Source organism: Phaethon aethereus (genome assembly GCF_964289735.1).
Source record: "Phaethon aethereus genome assembly, chromosome: 4".
Lineage (NCBI taxonomy): Eukaryota > Metazoa > Chordata > Aves > Phaethontiformes > Phaethontidae > Phaethon > Phaethon aethereus.
The window spans coordinates 36174838-36196646 of NC_138578.1; the positions used below are offsets into that span (position 1 = coordinate 36174838).

The 21809-nt window shown below is 47.2% G+C and overlaps 1 protein-coding gene across 1 annotated transcript in view; it reads right to left on the minus strand.

Annotated features, from left to right (window-relative positions):
• Window positions 1-17754, minus strand: part of TMEM154 (transmembrane protein 154) — a gene marked incomplete at its 3' end in the record, with an annotated part of 42379 nt that extends 24625 nt beyond the window's left edge. The window contains exons 1-5 of the mRNA XM_081998889.1: window positions 17171-17754; window positions 8447-8758; window positions 6662-6689; window positions 5471-5556; window positions 3843-3903 (exon numbers count right to left, since the gene is read on the minus strand). Coding sequence (XP_081855015.1) covers window positions 3843-3903; window positions 5471-5556; window positions 6662-6689; window positions 8447-8758; window positions 17171-17237 — 554 coding nt within the window. The 5' untranslated portion in view covers window positions 17238-17754. The remainder of the gene's footprint in view (window positions 1-3842; window positions 3904-5470; window positions 5557-6661; window positions 6690-8446; window positions 8759-17170) is intronic.
• Between the last annotated feature and the right edge of the window lie 4055 nt (window positions 17755-21809).

Here is a 21809-nt window from a genome sequence, read left to right on the forward strand (position 1 = left end):
CATCACTGCCATATACGTGGAAAAGGAAAAGAAAAAAAAAAACACACCGGTGTCATGCTGTTGGGTTAGTTGTCTCAGCAGGAAATAATATGCAAGAGTATCTCTGGAGTCCATGAGAAGGTGCTGTCCGAAAACCAACGGGTCAGCCATGCAATGCATGGAAGGACCCCCTCTGAGGAGCTAGATGCTGCCAGCAAGGGCTGGTCTGATTTCCCTGCTGGTTAGTGGCTACCCCCAGCACCCTTTCTCCTGCTCCCAGGTGAGGACTGAGCAATCAAATCCCCCTCTTTCCACAGGTGAGGATAATTTTTGACAGATGGAATTTTTGTATTAAATCTGGCCTTGTAACAGGTGAATTTTCTTTGCCCTGCTGGTTTCTGCCTAGCTAGCTTGCTCCCTAGCACTTTATTAATAACGTTTGCTTCATGCCCATATTAAAAATGTGACTTTTTCTGTTATCGGCTGGCTAGGTTTCAGTCAGCATTAACAGCCGGGGTTTAAACCACCTCTGAAGTTAAACCCGCCACTAATAGCCTTAATATTTTGTGTGTTTTGTTAAGTTCCTTGCCAAACTGAGGCACAGCCTGGGAAAGGAGTATTGCTTTCTGTACCGACTTATTCCCCACCTGGAACATATCTCCATAAGAAGGAGTCACCCTTTTTCAGACAGACCGGGAGGGTGCCCAAGGAAAACCAAACCCCCTCGGGGTAGAGCCAAGGGGTACTCAGCAGCCTACGAAGACCCGTGCTGTGAAGGGGACAGGCCGGGGGAGTAGAGGACCCCAGAGAAGAGATTGGCCTTGCACCCGCTTGTGCAGCAGGGGAGCATCATCCCTCGCCGGCCACCCTCGTGCCCGCCGGCCCGCTCCCTCCCTCCTGCGTGCACGGGATGGGAGCCCCGGCCAGGCTGGGGAGGTTCCGTGGTTCTCTGCTCGGGTGCAATCAGAATTTTAGCACCAGGTTTCAAAGGCAAGATCTGTTATTTTAAATACATACATATGTGGATACGTTTTTTAAAAATATATTTTTAACTTAGCTTATGCGCAAGTTAGACGACCTGCACCTACCAAGGAGCCCAGACTGTCGTATCTAGCCTCTTGTGCACAGATCTGCGTCCTTGATGCTCAGGAGTACAAATTTTTGCCATAATAATAGCTTTGTTTTGTTTTACTTCATAGTCTTTCACTGTCCTTGCTCAAAAGAGCTGCTGAAAACATCTATTTCTCTGTATGTAGTTCTCTTTCTGACATTATTCAGCTAAGAGTTTGGTCAGGGAAAGCAGCAGATCTTGGTCTGATACGGTTCAATTGCAGAAATAAACGGGAACCCATTTTTTTTGTTTACCAGGAAATCCCACCACTTCAGATCCCTTTTCACTTAGAAATTAAGCACATTTCAAAACTTCATGTAAAAGGAAATTTGAGAAAGTAGTTTTAAGGGAAACACCTAGAAATATTTCACCACCACAGGGTTCTGTTATTTAAACTTCTCTTAAATTTTCTATGAAAAAGTCACTTACTCTGAAAAGTAGTTTTGGAACAACTTTCATTATGAAAATGTCAAAATGTCATTATTGAAACGTTTAGTCAGAGATGTTTTCAAAATGATATGAAAATCAATTCATAGTTCAAAACATTTGGGTTTTGATGAACTCTCCCCAGCATCTTTATGAAGCAGGAAAACAAAACTCAGCCAGCTGTGTTCAGTGAGGCCTTGAGATGTTTCCCGTATTGAAATATCATCAATAAAATCTAAAAAAGGAATTACCGTAACTTGAGAAGAAATTTACCCAAGCAAAGCAGTCTTTCAGAATCTGAAATCGAACCTAATAATCTTGCACTTTGTATTCACCTAATATCCTTTGTCTGAGCCGCTCTGAATGTTTTAGAGACAAATCCCCTCTTTTTATTGGCATTTGTTTGCCTTCCTATGATTTAGAGGCATAAATTTCTCTACAGTCTTTACCCTAAGATACCAGTCATAAGAAAATATGCTTAAATACTGTGAATACCTTCACTCTGGTTGAAGAATACTTATCTGAACAGGGCTGCTTTTCTGCATCAAGGCTTAAGCCTCACTGTAGCGCTTTGAAGTGACAATATCTCTCTTTTACAGGTGGGGAACTTGAGGTAGGGTGTAGCCCAAAGATACCTTTTGCCAGTCAGGAGCAAAAACCCCCACCTTCTGATGGGGTTAATGCAAATCTGGTACAAAAGCACTTTAGCAATGATGGTATTTAAAATGTCAGCTCGAGCTGGTAGGTCATGATGACTTTTTTTTCCCCCTGAAAATGAACTGATAAGTTTTGGGAAGTAAACTTAATGCTTTAATGCTCAGGGTGTCGTTGTGCCTAAAAAGCCTTTCAGAGCATGACTAACTTCTGCTGGTGTTAGCATATGGCTCAAGCGCACTTTGTCCTATACTCCCTCCTATAGTCAGTGCTATGCTCAGAAAACCTGGGTTTTTTTAAGACCACCACTGTGCAGCTGCCTCTCCTTAACAATTTTCCCCCTCTGAATTGTTATTTAGAGGCTGGAAGGGAAGACCCAGCTGGCTAGTGAATCCAGCATCTTTTCCAGCTGCTCAGGGTAAAATTATTGTGCTTGCTTGCATCTGGAACCTAGAATCTGAGATTTTTTTTTTTAAAAAACAAAAAACCACAAAAACAAACAAACCAACCCCTCCACAATAACCATTTCTCTTGCAATAGGTGTAAGCAGAAACCTTTTAAATACAAATAGCTGCAGTGCAGCAGCCCCATCCAAAAGCTACCCTGAAGCTGCAGCTTTGGAGCCGCTGAGTTGCGGAGTCTCCAGCAGCGGTGACTTAACATCACGGCTCTTTCACTCCTGAGCAAGGAAACTCGGAAAATGGGGGGATCGGGATAACACGAAGGTCTAGAGGGAAGTGCAGCTCCATCAGAGGGGCCTGTTGAGCCGAGTTATCTGGTGCCATGGCAAGGGGAAGATCTAGGTCCTCCTCCTGCCACCCCTCCCTGCTCCCCGCCTTGCCTGCTTGCGTCCACTGCTTCCACTGCACCAGGGATTTTCTTGGCACACAGGGTGGTTTAATTGTCTGTTACCATAACCTGGCACAGAAGAGTTGCTTTGCCCACTCCCCAAAATGCAGCTGTAACACAAGCGTGCAGGAAAGGGCGATGGACAGCCCCTTGCTTCCAGCTGGAACCACGATTTTTAATTAGGGGAAATGGGAGTTTTGAGAGGGGCTTAGGGGTTCTGGCCAAAATCCTGAGGAAAACAGCCAGAACGAATTTAAGTTTACAAGCTGTCAGGGTTGCGGTTTTGCATCCCTCTGGGATCTCTGCTTGGACCACGAGCGAGCGCCAGCTCCGGGGGAGCACTGTGCGGCGGCACTGGAAAGGTCCTTTGGGTTTCTCTCGGGGTGGGACCAGCCCCTGTCGGGCAGGTCGCAGCTCCAGCCAAAACATCTGGCAGCAGTTCTCGGGGACCTGCAGGCACCCGGCGGCAGAGGGGAGTGAGGAGTGCCGAGGAAGCTATGCTGAATGCTTGTATTAACACCTTGGGAAACTGTGATTAAAGTCTGATCAGCGAGTGAAACTCCATCTGTGCCATCTGGTTGTCTGTCTTGCACAGGTTTACAACTGCAAGATTATTTAGCGGTGCAGTTCACAAGCAGGGACTGGTTTAGAACTAAACATCAAGCCTTTTTGTTTAAGTTGAAATTAAAGTTCCTATATAAAAAGTTTAAAAGCTAAATAGACCAAAGGATCACTCTATTTATAATCACATATTTAAAAAAATAGATTATTTTGGAATGACATCAACCATAGTTCTTCAAATAATATAATGAATTAAAAGTACCTTGGGTTGGCAATAGATTCTTTTTCTTCTTCTCTTACAGTAGGCAAACATTCAGAGTCAGCTGAAAAAGGGTAAGAAACAAGACTATAGTTACTCTTGGCAGCTCTTCTAAATTTAGTTCAAAATTGCATCAACTTTTATCACACAGTCTCTCTAGAATGTAAAACTGCAGATGCTTTTCTGCACCCTTTTAGCTGTAAAAGCTGCATGGTCCCCATAGCGTAAATGTTATATGTTTTAAATCCTCCTTCCCTTTGATAGGTGTTGCCATAATTTCTTTATTATATGTCTTTCAGTTGTTTATGTACATCTATACAAACGAACTACTTTTAAGGACTGTTTCTTATAAACTGCCATGAGGAGGGCTACGTGTTAATCTTCCACTGCTTATAGTTGCACTTATGCTTTATAGTCCAGCTGGGAATTTGGGGCAGGGGTTTAGGGAAGGCTAACAAAAAAAACCCCACCCCAGATGTAAACTATTTGCTCCTTTCTGTCCACAGAATTAAAAAAAATATTTTACAGCACTATTTCCCCGTGTCCTATACTTAATGTCTCTATTTCACTACTGCTGCGTAGCACATGTTTTCTGCTAGAGCTTGCGGACTGCGAAGGTCAAAGCCCCATCATGTGGAGCACTGTGCTAACACAAGGAAATGCTCCGAAGAGTTTTATGTCCCGAAAAACAAAGCATTCCTAGGAGGTCAGGCAAATGAGCCATTTGGATATAAGGCAAGGGACCAGGAATGAAACGAGCATCAGGGTTTCAGCATTTCCCAGCCAGTGAGAAGCTGTTAAGCGGTTCAAAATCGGGCCTCGGATAATTCATGCCTTACTGAAGACCTGCCTTTTTTTGAGGAGAGCCTTGAAGGAAGAAGCAGGGCCCAGGGAGATTTTGGCTGGGAGATTTCAGTTGGGAGGAAAATGGGGGAGTTGGGAAATACAAGATACTTAAAAGTAGCTAAGAAAGAGCTGAAGATGCTGCTGGTGGTCATTACGGCAGGTAATAAAGTGATAACTAATTGCTCCATGGGCTGATAGACTTGCCAGAGAAGATGTAGATGGTGAATGGTGCTGGCAGCAAAGAGCAGCTTGCGTTCCATGCAGTAGAGATGACAAGCCAGGGAAAGGACACAGAGAGGGGAGGGATGTATTCATAGGATACTGGCAGCAGTTTTAAGTAAACAGTGGCTTGAACTATGGGTAAAGGTGTGTTTCTGCTACAATAGCGCAATGTGGAGCACAGAAGTGGAGAAGCTCTGAAGACTGAAAGGACTAGATGCTTCAGAAACTGGTATTTAGCATTAAACATGTGTATTTAAAAATATAAATACTGTTCACAGCTATATGTGTGTTTAATAGAGGTGTCTACTAGAAACTCAAAACATTTATGATATTCCATCATATGTTAAAAGTAAGCTCCCACACAAACTAAAATACTCCCCTGAACAATTCTACCCCTGACATTTGTGCTGCTGTTTTAGTAGCAGGGAGTCAAGAACACAACTAAAAATGTTGTAGGGAAAGCAGTGACATCCATACAAAATTCCTTACATTGATTTTTCTATGCATGGGATCTATGTCAGCTAGAAAGAGAGGGATGGTGGAGTAGAGGGGTTACCGTGTACCATTTTTGTTCATGCTGTTCATCCATTTATCAAGCTCTTCCATTTCTATCTCCATAACAGAGGGTGTGTCTTCTTCAAAAATAGGACTTGTGAGGAGAGAGGGGAAGAAAAGGCATTACACAAAATGTTTAATTCAAACAGTTTACGATGTAGTAATTTTGTATGAATCGTTCATAATTCCAGGCACACGTATAAACCCTGGAAAGTCATCCTAGCCTAGTAATCTGCGAAGACGTCAGCCCAAGGGGTGCGAGCAAAACGGCTGCGAACCGATGTGGAGGAGCGGCGGCAAGATGCCGGCCCTGGGCAGAGGTCGGGCTGGCTGGGAGGTGGCACGGGGAGGGACTCGGGCGGCACAGTCTGGGCTGTGCCAGGACACGGGACCGCTGCAGCTGTTCCAGAACTGGCCCTACTGTGAACAGAAAACTGAAAAATAAAATAGTTTGTCTCTGCCCTGCTAGAACACGTGGCAAAAGTCACGCTGCTCCAGTGATAAAAGCAGAGGGCCTAAAGTTTCATCCCAGCTGTGAATGACATTGGCAGTGACTTCAAAAGGAAAGAGCATGAGTAGAGTAACTGCATTTATTTAAACATCTCCATTTACCTTCCCTTTGCTGATCATTCCCGGAGTGACATGGTAGAAAAAATATTTTTAGGGAAAAAAACTTTTTTTTTTTTTTTTTGTCCTGTGAGGCCAATTTAATAACTTCTGGCATTGATAAGCAAGATGGAGCTCAATAAAAGGTAACGATAAAAATTATCACTCGAAGAACCACTCAGCTTTTGGCTTGCCTTCCCAGCAGCGCAGGCATCGCTGCCGCGGCAGCAGGGCGAGCCTTTCTGCCTCACCTCGGAGTGAGAAGACAAACTTGAAAAACAGGAGCAAGGCACAGAGCTTATTCTGAATAATAAAAGCCTGTGACGAGCCTGGGAACTGATCCCCTTTGCTCATGGGGTACCTGGTATGTCTTGGGGCTGGGGGACCATGGGTGCCTAGAGCAGGCATAGGGGTGGGTGGGTGGTGGGTGCCTGTGGGGCCACCTCTGGAGATACTGAACTGGAGCAACTGATGGCAAAAGGTAATGGTGTTTAGTGTATGATTGAATTGAAACCGGCAGTGAAGGAGCCAAAAATCATAATATCCTGTTAAAGACCAAAAAAGAAAGAGAGAGTGATGTTCATAGACTTTACCTTTTCACATTTTCGCTTCCCAGCTCATCTGGAAAAGAAAAAAATTGGTGTTCATAGTTCTGCTCTTTAAATATACAGGGTCCAGACTGCAAGCAAGCCTTGAATAGGGTCGCGTAAAACAGGTCGCATTTTCAAAAGGCGTAATAGTTAACTTGTAGATGAAAGACAAAACATCTCGTCCTGTTTGTAATTTTCAGAGGAATCTATTACTTTTAATCTTGAACACACTAATGGCAGCTCATTATTAGCGCAGCCGTGCTGGGAGGAAACCAAGTGTTAGTGCCACGGTGGGCAGGACGCTGCAGGTGCATGCTTCCCTAAGCAAAACAGATGTCGTGAGAGAAAGGGAATCCTGAAAAGGAACCACTGCTGCACAAAAATTGTTTACTGGAAGCGTCGGGACAATCCAGCTCTGCCTGGAGCCTCTGAGAGCCACTCATGGAGAGAAGAAGGGGGGTGTGGACTTGCATCGCAGATTAAATCTCAGTTAGGCAAATGAAGCTGAACCGGCCAGATGTCAAAAGGGATTCAAAGCTAGTTATGACCCCAAGACAAAGCAAAGATGGGGAAAAAAAAATAGTGTAACAGCCATTATGCAGATAAATAACTTCCCCTCTGGGACTCAAGTGACTGAAAAGCCTCAGTCCTCAAAAAAGAATGAAGAACTGCATATAGGCTTCACATTATATACTGTCTTAAATCAGACTATTTTTAATTCATTGTTGCCAATGGGTGCTGACACCTCCCACTCGTCCCAGCATGTTCCCTGAGTGCAGAGCCATGCCAGGGCCACAGAAGCACCTGCTCCTGCCTTGAGGATGCCCAAAATCCAAGCAATAGGCACAGGGCAAGAGATCCCAGGATTGTGCCCCTGCAAGGCACCACATTTCCCGTCCCTCTGAAGAGTGTACCTGCATCTCAGGTCATCCAGAAACAGGTGGGCACCTAGGTGCTCTGGTCGTGAATTTAGAGTTCGCTGCGAGGGTGACCCAGCGATAAGGCAGGTGCAGCCCAAAAATGCCCTGAAAAATGGACTTAAAATCTGTATCGGATGTATGTCACTGTCTGCAGGCTGAGGAGCTTACAGCTGCACTCCTGTTCTGTAGAGACACTGATACGACCATTTCAGGACTTCACTTACCAACTGCAGGGTTTTAATATGACACCTCAGTTTGTTTTCTGTGGCTTGACACTCTGAGTTACTGATCTCTTTGCTAACAAAGTACCTTCCTGAAGCACTGCTCTCCCTATCGCAGCACCCGGGCAGTCTGACCGCGGGATTCCTAGCTCGTTTATTGTGGTATCTTCATAGCTGCCACCACCCTACAGGTTCCCTTAAAAGTCTTCCACAAAATGGTTTTGCTTGTTCTTATTTTGTTGGAGCTCCGGGCAGCTTTACCTCCTGGGCCGCACAGGCAATAGAAGCATTGAATTCACCTTGCGTGAAGTTATTGAGCATAAAGAGAAGAGCAAGCGTTTGCCGCCACACAGTCGGGTCCGGATGCCGTTCCCAGCGTTGCCGGGAGCCGGAGCTCGGTGCCACGGCTCCCGTGGGCGTGCAGCGTGAGCAGGAGGTGCCAAGAACCAGAACTAGCTCCCGCCCAAGGAGAGGTACGCGCCCAAGCACCGCTGGCCAGGAGCGGATCCCTTTCCTGTCTGTCAAACAAGCAACTACAACCGGAGGAGAACATCCTAAACGTGGCATCCCAGGCCTCTGCGTAACATTTCGCTAACGTCGAGCGCGTCCTAAAAATGTCCTTCTGATGCACAAGAAGTCAGATTTACCTTGCTTAGACTTTTTCCTTTTATGATGTATTACAAAAAATACGATCAGCAAGATCAGCAGGACCAGCAGCGCGACGGGGACAACGTATGTCAAGATAGACTGTTCCGCTGCTTCTAGGCTGTCCTGATTGTTCACGGCGTTCAGTTCGGTACTCGGAGTACTTTTTGTTTCAAAGCTGCTTTCAGTAGTGCTTGCAGTGGCAAGTACTGCCTCGTGGTCAGCCACGGTCGAAGAACGCATAGCAGGAGGAGGCATTACTGTAACGGTGGATAACATCGGTGATCCATCTCCTGAACCATCATTTTCAGAGCCTGCCAAATATATGAGGACAACTTAACATTTTATGGGTTTTATTGGTATTACAAATGAGTCAAAGCGTACAGCTTTGATATTTACTTTTCATATGACGTCTTAAAAAAAATAATCAGCACACGCCCCGTACACACAGATTTGAAGTCCTGGGCATCAGATGTAAAATTAGATCTCAAATTTGTCACTAAATCTTACCAGTCCTGGCCATGTTCTTCAGCTGGCTTTTACTGGGACACGTCAGCACGCCTGGTCTGTCTGCACATAGCCGTGCACAGACGGACCTTTTTTTTCCTGCAGGTTGGCATCCTGTCTCGCTCTCGCATAAAAGTTGTCATCTTCTCAGTAAACCACCCCACCCCACTTTGCTCCTCAGCCTTGGCGCATACGGCCGTGACCTCTCTCATCCCTCCCCTTACCCACAGAGTTAGTGCTCCCTTCAGAAAGACCATTATCATCCCTGGTTCACCAATTCCTCCGGCCCACTCCTCTCCCTGTTCCTGTGCCTTTCTCAAATTTGTTAAGTTTGTTTCACTGTGAAAAAGAGAATTGGTGAAAGGAAGCCTGAAGCCTGCCAACGCCACTGACTTTCACTTCTGCGTGGGCTGGAAGAGGTAGTAGTAACGCAGGGACCTTACTGGATTCAGATGCAGTTAACTGCTCCTCTGTCTGATCCTACGGGCTGGGTGAAGGAGCGTATGGTAAAGGGTCAGTGCTGGTTATTCTTCACAAATGCTAAGACTAGGGGGTTCTGAAGCTTGATTTGGGTTTTGGTTTCATTTGTCACACATTTTGCAAGAAAAGTGGCTAAAATTGGCTGTATTGGTAATAGTGAAACAAGGGGGTTTTTGAGGCTAATTGAGAGTCTGTGTTGACTGTGAGGGAGTTTAAAGCTTAACAGAAGTACAGCAAATTCTGGGCTGATACTCTATTCTATACTGATGCCAAAAATCCGGTTGTAGCCAAAGGTGCGGGAATCGGCCCTTAGATAAACTACATCAACATGTTTCCAAATGAAAAGTCTTCAATAATTTTCTTAGCATGAAATTAAATGATTTTTTTGTGTTACCTGCCCTATCAGATACAATGCCGGCATGGTGCGGCTCTCATTTTATGCAATAAAGCAGGATGGGGTTTCATGACTTTTGCAATGGCATCTTTCTCCCTGTCTTGTAAAGTGCTGGGCAGCCACAGTTTCCACTAGAGTTAGCAAGAGCTTACGGTTTTCAGCACCTCAGTGCTGGCATTTCCAATCTCACAGGACTGGAACCAAAAGTACTTAGCATTTTAAATGCTTTTGTAAACACATTAATCTTCATAATGGCCCTGAGAGATGAGCAGTTATCATCCCCATTTTACAAATGAGAAATCAGAAGGACAGGGATGCTGTCCTTCCCAGGGATGCCAAGCGAGAGAGGAAAACTGGGATTAGAGCGCTATCTCTTGCTTAATCCACTCTGCAGCATCTCCTCAGCTGTCCAGTTTGTCTTGAAGAGGAAATGGGTATCTCATGACACTATTCCAGGAAACCCAGTTTCAACTTAATACAATGATTTGAGTATGACGGCAGTGATTCAGCTAGATTTTTATGCCGTGCTTATCACTCAGGCACCTGCTTGTTTCATCCTTTCCTAAAAACTAGGGAAGAATGTTAACACTTAATAAATAATACCTGCTACTTTAATATAGCATTTAATACTGCAAAGGTCACCGGACTCTTTCACCACAATCCAACGGTGGAAGTCAGCTCTTCAGTGGCAAAGCACTTTGTATCAATAGCCTCTCTGTCACTTTCTTCTGTATTTAGTATTTCAGTCAAGAGCAAAACACGGTCTCTGCCTCCCTTGCAGGTAATGACCCCTTACGCGTCTGCTCCTCCGACCCTTCCCGTGACCTGCTGACTCTCCTTAATCCTATCACAGAGGACGGGAGGCAGAGCTCCTCTCCCAGATGAGTTTGGCCACTTGACTTTTCTTTCCTGAGGTAGTTCACAGTCCCCGGTGCCCGCAGCCGCTCCGTTTCGATTGCCATTGCATAGAGCGGCGAGGCTTCGCTAGAGATGGCCACGCCACAGACCGCGGCGCGACGGACTGCACCGCTGGCGGCACCGCTGGACCACCTCAGCCTCACCCAACCGCTTCGATGATCTTGCTTCATTTTCCCCCTCTGGCCATCACCCTTGAAACCTGTCATCTGCCCCATTTGATATACTGACAAGGACAAGCCCGTTGCTAAAAATAGTACAAATGGGAAAGGGTGTGGGAAAAAGAACTTATTTCTCATTTAGTCTTAGAGCTAAAACAGATTTTTTCAAGTGTCTAAAGCACGGTGTGACTTTAAAGCAAAAGCAAACAGTCACACCTCATTAACTGCAGGGCTGAACTTTCGGCTGCAGCATACGCTGCGTTTCATTTCCAAGAGAGACTTTTCCAGCATCTCTGGTGCTTTTTATTTGCCTGCTTTTGAGCTATGAAGCAGATTTCAAACTATTTGTCTCCGTGTGAAATAGAATTACCTTTTCTGGTCTCTAGGCAAAGAAAATGGCAAATCACAGGGAGTGACCTTGCTGCCATGTATTTTTGTCCACTTTGCATAATTCCAGGGACAAAACAGCATCTCTTCTGTGAACACCATTTCCTCTGACAGAGATCTTTTTCTCCGAGTGAATTAAATACGTCTTTCAGCAGAAGGGCAGCCAATTGCACAATGTTCTTGCAAGGATATCGCTCTTATTTCCTGGGTTTCACCTGCTGCCTCCACACATCTCCCTCCAGCTCTTCTGCCCGTCACCTCCGAGGACCACGGCCCGGACGCGAGGGATGCCCTACCTGTCATGTGGGGGCTGCTTCCGCTCTCGGGCCACCCACGCGTCACATTTTTTACGCAGTAGGAAAATCGCAGCCCGCACCTGGGTGGGCCTGCTGGCTTGAACCAAGGAAGGATTTGTGCCTCCAGCCCGGTGGGGAGAGGTGGACTCGGGCAGCTCGCCGCAGCCAGCTGCCGGGGCCACGTGAGAGCCACGTGGCTGGCCCCAAGGTAGTCATCGTTTTTCATAGCGTTTCAGTTTAAAGTGCTCAAAATGGCGAGCAGGCTGTGTTGCAGCTAGCCCCGGTGGCTGTTTTGCAGGGCGAATGAACGCTGGCCCTTGCAAGGTTTGGAGCAGGAGGGAGAGCATCTGAGAGTCAGAGATTTTGTGAGATGCTATTCAAACATCTTCTCCATGCCTGGAGGGAGCCAGGTTTGCGGCGGTCATTGATACCGTGAGCTGTCTTAGCTGTGCTTGGGTTTCATCTTGCAGGGAACTACTAGCTCCCTCCAAAAGGGAGTCTGGCCATAACATAACACAACACAACACAACACAACACAACACAACACAACACAACATAACATAACTATTGAAGATGGAAAACTGAGGCCAATGGAGTGGAACAAGGAGCAAGTCACATCTGACCATGGAGATACCTCCTTGTCTTTGCAAAGCCCGTGCCCTTCCTCTTGCTGAGCTCAGTCTCATGCTGTTGGCTACGGTCTGACACCCGTACTCGTCCCTCTGCACATCTCGGCCAAGGAGCAGCTGCGCACACATCAACCGCATCGGCTTCAGCTTTGTCTGGACCGCCTCGGGCACGAGTGCTGGCGACTTGTCCCCGTGTCGAGCGAAGTGGATGGGAGCACGCCACAGCTTCAGCACAGCCCATATTGCCACTTTCCGTGCTTTCAAGAGCAGAAGGGAGAGGGGCTGCCATGCAGCTGTGTCCCTGCCCAATGGGGAGCTGGGCACAGCTGGAACTGGGAGCTAAGAAGTCCTCAGGTTCCCACCACTGACATATTAGGGGATCCAGCCCTCAAGGGGCCAAAATGCCTGAGCAAGCACTAGCAGCGGCGCAAAAAAGGTTCCATTACAGTTCTTATGAATTACAAACAAGCTATGTCCCTGTATGCAGATACCATGGTATAACGTATAATTCAATATTTTCTACTTTAAAAATACACTTGGATTACTGATGGACTTTGTGAAATTTTTGAGGTGCTCCCAAGCCTGCCTTTCAAAAGAGACAGAGGGAGCTGAATATACTGAGCAGCTTTACAGACTGGAGTCCAGACAACTGCATCTCAATCAACCAACCAACATTTCTGTTGTTGCAGCATTTCTTCCTCTGAGGTTTGTGCTGTAGCTCCCAGAGGTGGCGATACGAGCTTCTTGATGAAGTAAGCGGGCAAACAGGTTTCTGATTTCAGCTGGATGCGAGGCAAAGAAAAATAGCCGGCAGTCAGCACATTGGGTTCTGCTGCAAAATCACCCGTCTCCCTCCTGCCTTCTCATCAGACTCAAGGATTGGTGCCTCTGAAGGGAATGTTTCAAATTACGCTATAGCACCTACTTACAGGAGAAAAAGGGATGGGATAGGGGAAAAGCAAGAGCTACGTCAAGGGACTTAGCTTGTCAAGCTTGTCAGTTTGAAAGGGAATTTTTTGTTTTTCCAAACTTTCCTAGGAGCTATAAAAATGCAGTGAAAGGAAGGCTAACGAGAGGGTGACAAAACAAAAAAAAGCTACAAATCCATGTAAGCTGGAGCAAAGTTACCATATCCTGTATCACTCTGTTCCATACACACATTCCTTCTGGTGGTATAGTCACACGCACGACTCCACCTCATCTCTATGATCCTCTCTTCTATTGCTTAACTCATCCCTGTTCCGTTCCTCTCCCTGCATTTCACATTGCCGTAAGAAGGGCCATTCCTTGCCACGGCCAGGGCTTGCCCAGCTGCCTGCTGCGGCAGGTCCCGCCTGTCGGTCTGGCTGGAAGAGGAATCCTTAAAAGCCCGCAGGCGAGCTGTGGGGTGCGCACGCTCTCTGATGAGGGAGCACAAACTTTTCAGAATGGCTAATCTGTAGACAAGATCCTATTAAAGGAGGGTGCTTAGAAAGTGTTATCTAGGCATAACCTGAAAGAGGAAACGACTGTTTTAAGTTAATTTCTAGACGACGGAAGCTGCTTTCTCCTCACTGCACTTCCATCCAGCCAAAGTGCTGCGTTAACTGCCGGTGCTGCAAATGCAGTCACGCGTCTTAGAGTCAAACTGTGAACCTGTAGTCTCATTCCTCACCCCCAGCACTAAGGGTTTTCCAGACCATTTTATGCGTTTAGTTGCATCTACTTAATCTCGTGGCCTTCCAGCTCTGCATCAGTGATACCCGTGCGACCTCGCTGTGATGCAAATCTCTCGGTGCTCCTTGCTCGCAGGAGGACCCTGAAATTAAAGATTCAAAAGCTCCGAATGCTCTCCAGCTGTCGTAAAATCTCTTGAGGAAAATTAGACTGGGGTCACTGACTGAAATTTAGTATACAGTCTTGCGCATGTAAAGGAGAGATTTTCTGAAATGCCCCTGAAAGCACTTGAATAAAACACAGTGGAAGTTTGTGTGTGTGTGGATAAAGGGGATGAACAGGAGCAAATATGTGCAAGGAATTGAAGTGTTCAGCAGAAAGCATTTTTCATCTGCTTTTTAGAGTGCTGCACTTTGGAAAGAGAGGATGTAGCAAATCCTCATTTCTTACATTGTTGCTTTGCTGGAAAATTGTAACAGGCAACTGATGGGTTCACACCTGTTCCCAAGTTCATTACTCCAGGGGGAAACAGGTCCAAAACATCGCTCCCTTAGAGACCTTGGCTTTGCAGGGGACTTTACCTAAAAGGCTCTTCTCTGCCGGAGGGAGAGCTGCCGCCTGCGATCCCGGCACAAGCTGCTGAGTCTCTGGATCTTTGACAGCAAACGGCGGCTCAAAAGAACAGCGCAGAGACGCAGCCGAAACAAAGCGCTACCTGCAGCCACCCCAGCTCTTCCATTTGGCGACCTGACACGCTTCACCGCTCCCCTCCCTCACGCGTCTTCTTGCTCCCCGCGTCAGGCCACTTACGCTGCGATTTCCCGCACGTTTCAGCGGGCACGGAGGGAGGTGCCGTACCCCAGGAAGCGCTCGCAGGGTCACAGCCTGCTCCTGTAAGCTATACTAAGGGCCTTAATGCTTGTTCCCACGGACAGCACGTGCCTTGGTTTAGGGCTTTAGGGCTGCTGCGAGGCTGAGCAGCGACGACCATCAGCTGGCGCAGGCAGGACCATTGCTGGTCCTCAGCAGGTCACCCGCAGGGCTTTCTGCCCGCACAAAGCAAGGAGGTGGGGAAGGGGAAGGGGCCTGGTGCAAATCCCGATGCCGCCTTGGTGTGGAGCCGGGAGAGGGCCAGCACCCAGAGCTGAGACCTCAGGCACGCTCTTAGAGCTATGGGCTTAGAGCAATTGTAGCGTAGCCGGGAGGAAACTGTCTGTTAATCATAATCCAAATGGCAAGGCAAGGGTTTTACAAGGCTCCAGCAAGGTATGGGAACAGGGCTTGGAAAGGCTTCAATCTGTCTATGCGGCAAGATTTAATCACACTCTTATCACCTGTTTTGTAAATGGTTTCTAGACAGTAGAGGTGAGACTTGGGAGATCCCCAAGAGCTTCTGCCCCCCTTCTCCAGCAGACCACTTTAAAGGTGAGGACTGTGTCAGGGACCAGAAGAAAAAGGGAAAAAAGATCCTTTAAAGGCCCTGCCCTCTTGACCTGAGAGCACAGGATCCCCTCAGCAGAGGGGCTCCCGACCCACCAGTGCCTGTGGGGTACACAAGGCACTCTTATGAACATGAACTCTTCCCCTTTCCAGTTCAATTTCAACCCCAACGCCCAAGTTCACAGCTTCCCCCCTCCCACCCTTGCAGTCAGAGTAAGCCCTGGCTACATTTTGGGGTTGTTTGCAGAAACAAAAGCCCCCTTTGTGTGGGGAGCAAGGGTCCCTGTCTTCTCCAGGCGGGTGTCCTCCTCCCCTTCCCCGACAGTGAGGGCTGCCGCAGGAGAGCCAGGGCTGACAGCGCTCTGGCAGGACTGACTCGCTCCCGTGGAGGAACTGTTCCAAAATCAAGCAAAATTTAAAAGTGGACCTCCTGGTAGGAAGCCTCTAAAAGCAGGGGGAGCGGGTTGGGGCAGCTGGTACATGGCACCTGCCCGGTGCTTTGTGCAGCCTTTAATGCCCGCTGTGAAGAAGGGCAGGAGGGGCCCAGCCATGGGCTGGGGGGGTCGGGGATCAAGACATCCCTCCGCCCTGTGGAGATAGTGATGAAATAGTAGCCATCAGTACACTGCAGGTGAGCTAAGGAAGCCGGAGCCTGATCCCTCTGCGTTGCTTGCGTCATGCCCCTCCGTTTTCCCGGGACCTCCGTTTCGCTCTGTCCGTGGCGGGATTTTTTCCTCCGACCGCTTCGATTCTGAGCTACGCCCAACACTTGCAGCGCGTTTTCCTACGGTGTCTGTAACGCAGCAGGGCTGTAGTAACGCAGACAAGACCAAACTGTTTTATACCTTGCTTAGCTCATTCTTGCGGCCAAGCAAGCCTCCTCACCGCCAGTGGCTCCTCAGCACGCCGGGAGCCAGCAGCCCTGTTTTACACCCTGCTAATAGTACTGGTTTTCAGGGAAAAAAAAAAATAGCCGTGCCAAACCACCTATTTCACCAATGCATTTTAAAAGCTTAATAGAAGTCCGGTGATAGCGGAGAGTGACCGTCCTCTCTCCCTGCTCCCCGGGGAGCTCCCGCCCGCTACAGCAGCACAGAGGCAGCAAACACCTCTAGTCCGTGCTGAGGCGCTTTGGCAGGGATTTGTTTGACACCGAAAGGCATATAAGCACCACCAGGCAAGGCTGTACTAAAAGAGCTGCCTGTCTGATGCTGGCTGCCAAAATGCCAGTGGAACAAGCCACCTCCTGCCAATGGGTGAGAGCCTCTGCGACAACACCCCAACTCTTCAGCATTTTGTCACAAGCGGCTTTTCCGCTCATGGTTTTTCCTCCAAAGGGTCAGGACCTAAATCCACAGTGCTGATCACTTTGCAGCCGAGAATTCAAAATATTTGTCTCCAGAACCCTGTTCTTTTGTTAAACCGGTTTCAGTGTGCTGGGACTACGGAAATCGGCAGTCGGCTATTGAATGGAAGTGGCGCTCCGTCTTTAGCCTTACTATTAAATGCTGATAGTATGGGTGTGGGGTTAAAAAAGTACAACAAATAATCAAAATTAGAACCAAAATGCCTGGTGGGCCAGCGTGGAAACTCCGGTTCCCTACACACCTGCAATTTAGGGAATGTAGGAACTGTAGGATTCAGTTGCTGCCTTAGGTCTAAGGAAAAAAGTCAGAGCTTTGAAAAAGTCAGGCAGCTGAAAAGAGAGAGGGTAAACACAGCTAAAAGAAGCAGAGAGCAAGTCCCCACAGATCTTCTCCTCGCGCTTAGTTTGGAGGGTGTTGCCCTCCAACTCAGTCCTGTCGCTGTAGGCACGAAACGCGGTCCCACCTCGGAAGGCAAAAGACGCTTTCGTACTCACCGTTCCCGGCAGATCCTCCGGCCAGCGAGAGGGCAGAGAGCAGCGCGATGAGGTTTTGCCTTCGCATGTTGCCTTGGCGGTGCTCCCGGCCGAGGGGCGTTCGGCCGGCTCCCGGCTTCACCCGAACATTTACATTTCCTGTTTCCTGCCGGGGTGCATCTGAGCTGCATTTCTGCAGGAGATGGACTCTCTTTGATGGGTTTTAGGAAGTGATGTAATTCCGTCTGGGCCTGTCAAGCGAGCGATGATTGCAAAAGAAAGAAGAAGAAAAAAAAAAGAAAAAAAAAAGCACTAACTCGGCTGAAGCACCTTTACGCTGTAGGTGAGCGAGCTCCTACTCTCCTCTACTTTGTTGACTCCCGACTTTACTACCATCTCCCTTCATCCACATGTAGTGTCACGGGGACAAGCATCATACAAATACAAATCAGAGACAAAATTTCATTCACGTCTGTTAGCAGGAAGGTTTTACGTTGTTTTTCAGAGTGGTTGAGCAAGCAGATTTCAACAGTGCCTCCCCTCCTGCCTTGGTTTTCAAGCTGAAACTCTGCCCCCAGCACGGTGGGACGCCGCGTCCATTTACAACCCCCAAGCCCCCAGTTTGTCTCCAGCAAACAGGAAAAATGGTCGGTTCACTTGGCAGCCTCTAACTGAGCATTTTGGACTGGTTTGAGCCAGGGAAGAGGAAAAAGCAGAAAACCACATCATTTTTTGTTAGGAGCAGGTGGCTTAGCTGGAAAGCACTTAGACACTGGTGTGACAATGGCTGTAGATGACAGGGGACAGAGCCCCACCAGGATGCAGTTCCTGGCATGGGGGTCCATGGTGGCATGGCTGATGGAGGTGGTGAGGGGACAGGTAGCTCCTGCCTCCCTTCCTCCCTCCTCTTGATTTTTGCTCACCCCCGGCGGTCTCCGGCTGGGCATGCAGACCACGGGGCATAGCTGTGACCCCCTTGCCCCGTCCTCTGTCCCCACTGCCCCACCACTGCCCACTCACTCAGAAACACATGAGGGTTGACCGGGGGCTTCCACGCATCGCCTGTCACTGGATAAGAGCAACGGTGGAGCTCAACATTAAACCCAACATTCCCAATCTTCTTGCTGTTTGGGGTGGGCCAAGCCAGGGCTCAGAATTTGGGCCTGGATCTAAACCCTACCTCTCCCCAAGCAGGATGGGCCATAGGTTTGGTTTGTTCCACTGTACAAAGAGGCACTAGGTCTAAAATTCATCTCTCCAGGAGCATCTGCACCCCAGATTTTACTCTGGAGCATCCCATGTTCAAGCCATTTTAAATATTTGCATCAAATTTTCCAGTAATAAACTAAGGAAGAAGAGACGTGCGCTGCCTGTGTAGCAGCTTCATGGTACTTACCCTAGACATTAGTCCATGTCAAAACCTGCTTTCTGGTGAATTAGTTGAAGCTGGCACTGGTGCATATTTCTGTTCAGACTGGTGGGAGCTGCTGAAGTGACCAATTGTTGCTCTGCTTCTCCAGCTAATAAAGTTTCTTAACACACCGATGCTTTTATAGGTCATCAGTTATAGTTTCTTAGCTTGAGTAGCTGAGAAATAGGTCAGTGATTCATTTGATGACCAGCTTGCTAGTAGATTTAAAACACTTGAATGATTTAATTAACTAAAAATCTGAACCAGTTGCTTAGTATTGGCAATGTACGTTTATGCACTTCATAAAACGGTGGAAAGGTACAACACTGCAGCTACGAGAAGATGAAGAGGAGCTCTGGGTTACGAAACTGCTGACTATCTAAATATTTCTAGGAGATATTATTTAATATGATGTCATACATGACAACACTTACCAGACAGAAGTGTCAGAGGTGAGACTTGCGACTGCTTTTAAGATTTTCCCATTAAAAAATGACAGAAGTTCCAAGTATTAGTAATAGTGTCTAATCGATATAGATTATGAAAGTCCAGAAATTGAGGCTACCCAGACATCTCCGACGTGCCCAGAGGCACCGTGGCTTTGTCTAGTTGGGCCAAATCCAGCACATAGGAAAACCGACAATCGGCCATTGGGCCAGCACAGGCAAAAACTGTGTTGCCACGAGCATAGGCTTAGGTCCTGAGGCCGTTACTATTGTCCAGCCTCAGCTTTTCTTTAACTTTAGTCAACAGTAGGCAACGTCATACTTTTTAACAGTATTTTTACTGCTTTAATGTATAGAGGATGTGCCATCCTCCTGTCCATTTCTTCCCTACCTCCTTCCCACGTTTGCCACTCTCAGTTGTTCTAATACCACATGGGCTGCAAACGTGCTCTCCCAGTTTATCCTGCCCTGCATATTGGGCTATTTTGCCCCAGCCTGTATACTTAGCCCAGCTCACTCATCCCTTACTTAAACATAACCCTAGACAGAAGGACTGGAAGGAAAAAGAGGAAAGGACTTGGGTTTGTTTTGTATCTTTGCTGCATTTTTATCTTATATTTCTAATGTACAAGACTACATCCTGTCATCTTTTTCCTCCCAGTCTTTCTCCATAAGTTGTAGCGTTTCCCACTCGGACTGTCATCAGCTATTTTTGGCATACGTTCGGCTACCAACTCGCCGCTGCCCCTTGAGAGTAAGGTAGCCATCCACTGGTGTGTACCCAAGTAATGATTTCTAAGGCAAATTAAAGTTCAGGAAACGTGACTTTGTGCCACGTTACATTTAATTAAGACTTTAGAGTGATACAAAGGCAGCTTGGCACACATTTGACTTTTTTAATATTTTAAAAAAAGAATTGTAGGGAAAGGAGAACGAGATATTTTGGATGCTGACTAATCGGACTGTCACAGAAGGGCAGTGACCTCAGTCCATCCCCACCAGCACCGCGATCGCGCTCCCCTGAAGCACCCCTGGTGGGCTCCCTTTTGCCTGCCTGGGGAGCAAGGTTAGTACCTTTGCCTCGGTCATCGTCTTCAGCCACGTGCTTCTCTCTTCGCAGGAGAAATACGGAAACCAAAAGCTATAGTGACAATCTTGCTGCAAAACCAACTTGTGCATTTGGAAACCTAGGTGGCTTCAGTCACAGATCATTTTTGTAAGAGGGGTAGATTGTACCTGATAATTTCATAGGCTTTAGTGTATTTCCACAACACGCCTTAGCAAAAAGAAATGTCTTTTCACAGGTGAGACAATTAAGTTTCCTGGCTATTTTCAGCGTACGTTACCCGGCTGACATCTGCACACACTTTTGGTACCGTTTCATTGATTTTTATATTATAAAGGGCATTTCTGACTACCTAGCTAGGCTGTTTGCTAATGTGCTTCCCTAATTAGAGAAGGATTTGCATCACTGAGATTACAGGATGTCATCAGTGCGACATTTTCAGAAAAACAGAAATGTTTTGTAACGCTGCAGCCACTTGACTCACACTCTTCTTGTTCCTTTTTCCTATGAAAACTCACAACAACAACAACAGCTAAACTTCTGAGAGTGGTGGAGCAAGTTGCTGGTTAGTTATAGGGCTTGTATCATGAGCTCCTGCCAGGGCAGCTTGTCTGCCGCAGACGTCAGCAGCTAATCTGCCTGCTCTGAAGTGCAGGCAGGGGCTAGCGCCACTCGAGTCCTGCTAGTCCCTTAGTGACTTATTTCCGCCTCTGACATACGTTGGGAAGGGACAGAAAAAATTCTCCCAGGAGTCACTGTGAAAGAATGGGAACTTGCACTGTATTGCAGGTCACTGCAACATAAAAAATAAAAAATTCCCAAAGCAACGCTGGGTATGTAAAGTCCACAGGGATCTGCTCAAGCCAGCCCAAGCCCCGGCTGCAATGGTGCTTCTGCGGGCTGCCGAGATAAGCAAGGTCTGCAGGACCGAGGCGAAGATCCACAGCATCCTTGTGTAGAAACCTCATGTGGATCTGGAACCGCACCCACGGTTGGGCTTGTTCCAGAGCAAGCTTTGCCTGGGTGAGTTGCAGAAGATAAAGCGCTCTCTCCGGTAAACTCTCTCAAGTCTGGATTATATGAAAAGACAAGTTACATTTTATTTCAGCCACAGAGGCGCTCAAGAAAAAGATTTATACCTTTCTGAAACCAATGCCACCAGTATAAATTAGACCAGTGCTTAGAACAATGAGATATTGTCCCTAACTGGGCATCATAAAACAACATAACTAAAATAAGTGTGACAATAAAAGCACAAAAACAAGTACCTGCCAGTTTTAAGTACCCTTTTGCTTAACTGGGCTCATAAATTTCTGCTTTCTTTTCTTGTCTCTGTCTTTCTTTTCTTCCTTACGTACAACACAGGCTGTTAAATCATGGCTACGATATTTTGGGGAGCTCAATAGGAACTGAAAGAAAACAAGAAACTATACTTGAAAACACCCAGATGTTCATATCTAAGTTTCCTTTAACAAAATGAAAAATGGATTCAAAGAGAGACTCAAAAAACTCTTCTGAAACGGAAAAGGCCGCAGGGTGCAGCTAGGCCGCTGGCAGACTGGCGTTGAAGTGTGGCCGGACGCTTCGTTTCTACTCGTTTTTTGGAAAGCGGCACGTGGATTAAAATCTTTGCACATGCCAAAAGCTTCCTAAGTTATTTGCAGCTTGTGTAAAATCCTAGACCAGACAATGGCTGTATTCTGTTGTAGTACTGACAGTGCTCTGAAATATGCTTCC